The sequence below is a fragment of the Branchiostoma floridae genome, chromosome 18 (assembly GCF_000003815.2).
Source record: "Branchiostoma floridae strain S238N-H82 chromosome 18, Bfl_VNyyK, whole genome shotgun sequence".
NCBI classification, from domain to species: domain Eukaryota; kingdom Metazoa; phylum Chordata; class Leptocardii; order Amphioxiformes; family Branchiostomatidae; genus Branchiostoma; species Branchiostoma floridae.
The window spans coordinates 14,699,069-14,704,264 of NC_049996.1; the positions used below are offsets into that span (position 1 = coordinate 14,699,069).

General features: G+C 42.1%; 1 protein-coding gene across 1 annotated transcript in view; it reads left to right on the top strand.

Annotated features, from left to right (window-relative positions):
* The first annotated feature begins 1,748 nt into the window (after positions 1-1,748).
* Positions 1,749-5,196, top strand: part of LOC118405452 (syntaxin-17-like) — a 9,700-nt gene continuing 6,252 nt past the window's right edge. The window contains exons 1-4 of the mRNA XM_035804953.1: positions 1,749-2,076; positions 2,464-2,529; positions 2,923-3,127; positions 4,128-4,273. Coding sequence (XP_035660846.1) covers positions 1,912-2,076; positions 2,464-2,529; positions 2,923-3,127; positions 4,128-4,273 — 582 coding nt within the window. The 5' untranslated portion in view covers positions 1,749-1,911. The remainder of the gene's footprint in view (positions 2,077-2,463; positions 2,530-2,922; positions 3,128-4,127; positions 4,274-5,196) is intronic.

A 5,196-nucleotide genomic window follows, 5' to 3' on the forward strand; every position in this document is an offset into this window, starting at 1 on the left:
TAGCCCACGGAAAATAGCCAACCATTGGATGGTCAGGGTACGAACATGCAAATAAGGCAGTTATTGCATGTTAAGTAGGCATCATTGCGTCATAGACGTCACTATAGGACTTATTCAGTCACGTGATCCTCCCCCTAGCAAGTAACTGGCTAACGTCACATTTCCAAACCGGGGCCCGGCCGGGCTGTTTGCTGAAACGAAAATGTATACAATGTATACGTAAAGATATACACAAATAATGCCCACGACTATTCTCTTTACGTCTTGTGTAGCTTGGTGTCTTTTATATCATACTTTTCGTTCCCGAAAGTTGCCCGACCGGTAGTTCACCTATTTGAGAACTAATCTAAAAGCTCCATGGATCCATGGTTTAGAACTCTTTTCATATTAGTCTGAGGACAAACCACATGATACCTGATACCTTCACGTCATGTAATCTGACACTCAATCTGGAAAATGTATGTTTTCAGAACTCTTCTGAGATTTAGAACTCTTCTCAGACCTCCAAAGCAGGTGTCATTTGATACCCTTCCGTAATGGAATCTGACAACCATGGCCAATCTGGAAACTGTGTTTTTAGAACTCTTCTCAGACCTCCAAAGCAGGTGTCATTGGATAATGATTACCCTCACGTAGTGGAATCTGAATGAATGAATGAATTTATTAGCACCCAAATAGGTGCGCATATACATGTACATATCATTGCAGCCATAGAAGGCTGAATTGGTGTATGAAACATAAAACAATAGTTAAAAACTTCATTAGGATTCATTTAACAATGATACAATGAAAGGAAGTGTGCTATTCTTAAATCTGGATGATCGGCACCTAAACTGTGTGTAGTTGTCCTTTGTGCGTAGCTCCCTGCCATGAACACTTCCCCGTTTCGGGGGTAACCAGTCTGACACCCAATCTGGAAAGATCTGGAAACTCCTGGTTCTTTAAGCACCCTACACGTCAGATTGGTCTGAGCAAAATGTCATGTCGGGAACGAGAAGTCATATTTGATATGTCTGCTTCTCTGTTAATAAGATTATGGCGTCGTGCGTGTCGTAACTGGTAGAGTTCGATACCCGCCGTGCCCCCGACGCTGTGCCATTGGGAAAGGCACTCACCTCACTTCACCTAATCTCCAAGCAGATCCACGGCGGCGTAATATAGTATCAAACCTACCTCCGGTGCCCATTTGACTCATTTTGGCCGGCTACACTCCTTGGCCAGCTTTGATACTATCTTATGGCACCGTAGGATCTGCTTGGAGATTAACTTCACCCAGGTGTAAAAATGGATACCTGACTTCGGTCGGGAGGTAATAGAAAAGACTACCTTTACCTCCTGTCTGTACTGTGTATGTGGCACTGTTGATCTAAGTTACCAACTTGAGTGCAGTGCCACATTGTTCTCGTCCATCCAAAAGCAAATGTCCTGTCCTGTACTGTACATGCATGTCCTGTACTCAAGTGACTGTGCGTGCACTTGAATCTATTCAATTCCTTGATCTGAGTTGGCAGAAAAACTACATAAATACGCAACAAAAGATTAGTCTAGTACTATGATACCCACAGGTTATTGAAACAAGTAATTTAATGTTAGTGAATTCCATCTGTTACAAGTTGTTCTTACAAATTGTAAGAACAACTTGTAAGAACAACTCTTCAGGCAATTGTTGCCCATCTTCACGTATACAACATACGCTACCCGTGCAAGAGCGCTCTCTACCGGTTAGCTTTAAAACTGCAGAGCAGCTAAAATCAAGATGGTGGATTTGTTTTGGCAGCCGCGAGTTGCAGACGAAAAAACATAAATTTGTACCTTTTTATGGCTTTACATTGGTAGGTAGGGGTGCTAGATGTGATGTACCGAGGTTGTTGTTATTTTTGAATCTTCAAATGTAGAAGATTCTAGGCTAAAATGTCGAGTTTCGACGATTTTGAAGAGAGCCTAAAGCGGCCAGTGGCTGACGACGCACCAAAACAACCCATCAAAATTCTGGAACCAGCTTTGAAAAACTTCACAAAAATTGCCATTCCGCACATTTTGGAGAAACTGCGCACGCACAAGGTCAATATAGAAAAGGTGAGTGTATCATTTTGCCCTGTACCGAGTTATCGTGTTGAAAAAGGTGCTCTAGCTAGATGCCCCCCTCCCCCATTGAATATTTTGCAAGAGCATATTTGCAATATGGTTGCTTTTGATTATGATATTGCTGGACCTATTTCACAATTTTTCCTGAAATAGTTAGTGTGCAGTGGAAAATCTTCACAAAGGAAATAAGGCTGCTGTATTTTGAAATATACCGTAACAATATTCCTGTTGTTGTTGTTGTTGTTGTCCTTGCTTTACGTCTATTTCTTCGCTAGACGTGGACTTCAGGTACCAAAATTCCATGTATTAACGTTATAAAGATGTTGAGAGGGACTCGCGAGGCAGCTTATTTTTCAAATGTGTGTGTTTATTTCTCAGTATCAGAGAAGTGGAAAATGGGACAAGTTGAATGCAGAACAGATCGACGCCAGCCGAGCTCTGCAGGTAGTGTTTCTCGATTGGTCAACATTGACATGTCAGTTACTCGATGTAAATCGACATGAAAATACTGTATTGGCCTATGCTAATGTTTCCTCATTGCATCTCTGGCAGATCCTGTGTACAGTAGAAACCTCAGTATATGGACTGAACCAGGCAGCAAATTTGTTGAAAACTCCTGAACTCACAGTGTACTGTGTATCAATTCTGTATCTGTTTAACTGGTATAAATACCCTCCAGCGTACCACACCAGCTTCACAGGCACGTAGCGCGTGTATCAATCTTTCTAAATTTGAAACTGTTTGTTACAGCATTTATGAAGATTAGACATCTAGGTAAACAATATTCAAATACACTTCAGTCTCTACAACTGAATTAGAAAAAGATATATGTTACAGCAATTGAAGGCGACCATGAGGGACATGGACCGAACCCGGCAGCAGATTCGTGACGAGGATGTGGAGGCGTTTGACAGGAGGGTGACACCGGTGAGGGACGAGGCCTTCAGGGCTGTGGCAAAGTTCATGGAGATGTACGCTGAACCTCAGGAACCACTGGCAGATGTCGAACCTGTCATTATTCCTCATCAGATAGGTAAACAAGGTATGGTACATTAACATGCATGTTCATCATACCCTTGCAAGGCTTGAAATTCATTTTTGAGATTAGGTGCACTGGTGCACCAAGCTAGCTTAAGAAATTGGGTGCACCAAATTTTTATGGGATGCACCACATAAAATAAAGTAGAATGTCAGAAAAAAATACAAATACAAAACTTAATTGCAAGCTATCAAATTCTTAAACAAGTACCATGACAGCCATTTTTATCATCTTTCTAACACTTAGATGTCAAGAATATGGTGTATACTAGTATACTTTGATATCTTTTCATACGTAACCTAAGAAAATGATGATGATAAACCTAAGAAAATATTTGGGTGCACAGCTCCAATTTTGGGTATTTCGAGCCCTGCCTTGTAGTGCCATGTAGTATACTGTAAATGTAGAAATGTTTGTGGTGGTTTTATGCTTGCGGTTTTCACATTGACAATTCACTGCGAACATTTTTCCATGACAGTACAGTATGGAACTACAGTATTTTATCCCTATCGTGAACTCAAAGCCACTGTAAACCACTCTTTTTCCCACCACCTCAAAACTAAATCCCCGCAAACTTAAATACGTTTACAGTATTTTGTTCAGACCAGTCCTGGACTGTCTCCATCTTAAAATTTGTATCTGTCCCTCTTATTGTTTTGGAGCCCGTGTGGTCGAGAGGCGGCATGAGTCAATTCTGCTAATAAATCTACCTCAAGCCCCTCTTACACATAGCCGAATTTAGCTCCAAACTCTCCAGACTATGGTTAGGAGTGATTCGGGAGCTAAGTCGGCTGTTCGGCTGGTGTTTGGCTCAGTCGGCTGGTGTTTGGCTGCGCCATCTGAATTTCAAAACATCCTGCTCTGAATGGCAGGTCTAGAATGGGTTGGTTGTTGGTCAGCTAGTGTTTGGGACCTAAATTCGGCTATGTGTATGCTTGGCTTCAGTGGGAATAGGACCAATATGACAGACCTATTTTTATGAAATCTATCTGCAAATTTCCAGGAGGTGCAAAGAACACAAACAGAGAAGTGGACAGACACGACACGTCACCTGATGTTTCCACTGTACATCTGGAGCAGGAGCAGAAACAATTACCCAGCATTCCTCAGGACCAGCCTGCCTTGCAATCATGGGGGAACCTGAGAGAGGTGGGATATACTCTGTTTTCATTGGTCAATCCAAGATTCACTTTGTTTTTATTGGTCGAGCTACCTTTGTTGGTGGTCTCATCATATTTGTCCTATCAAAAAAAGGTGTAGGAAGGTAAAGGTATGGGATGAAAATTGTGCATGCTTTTGACTGGTATTGAGTTCATCATTTGATGTAGTAATTTGTCTAGAAACAATTCCCAAGCATTGTAAGAAAATCCTGATTTATTCCAATATCTTTAGTCCGCTGATAAAAAATCTCCTTGATTTTGTGTACTTTAATCATATCACTCACTCACTCACTATGCGGTTTAGCGTCCGTTGTTCTCTGTCTTGCAAGGGTGGGGTGTTTCCTCAAGTCGTTTGGTCTGATTGCTGCTCTCCATTTGCCTCTGAATATACAGTCAAACCTGCCCAAGACGACCACCCGGGGGACTGAAAAAAAACGGTCGATTTGGACAGGTGGTCGCTGAGAAGAGTATCGACTCAAAACATGCCCGATGCAAAGTATAAATGGTTTCTGTTGTGTTTAGTGGCAAGCACACTGCACGCACGCAAAGAAGCGAGGTCTTTAATGTCAATTACAACACGCACACTGTAAACTGTAAATTTAACCCCAAAATCCGACACAAACTGGCCGATTTCGGCACAAAATCGCGATAGTTATCATAAAAAATCGATGAAAACCTCAATTTTGAAAATGATGCGGTCGTTATGGGTCTCAATTTGGGACGGTCACGGTCGCGTTGGCCAGGTGGTTGTTGAGAAAAGGTCGCTTAATGCTGACGTCAATGGGAAAATAAATCGGGACCGAGAAAAAGCGGTCGAAATGGCCAGGTAGTCGCAGAGAAGAGGTGGTCGCTCGGGCAGGTTTGACTGTAGTAATAGCATTCCAAAGGCGTCTTACTCAAGCCCCATTATGG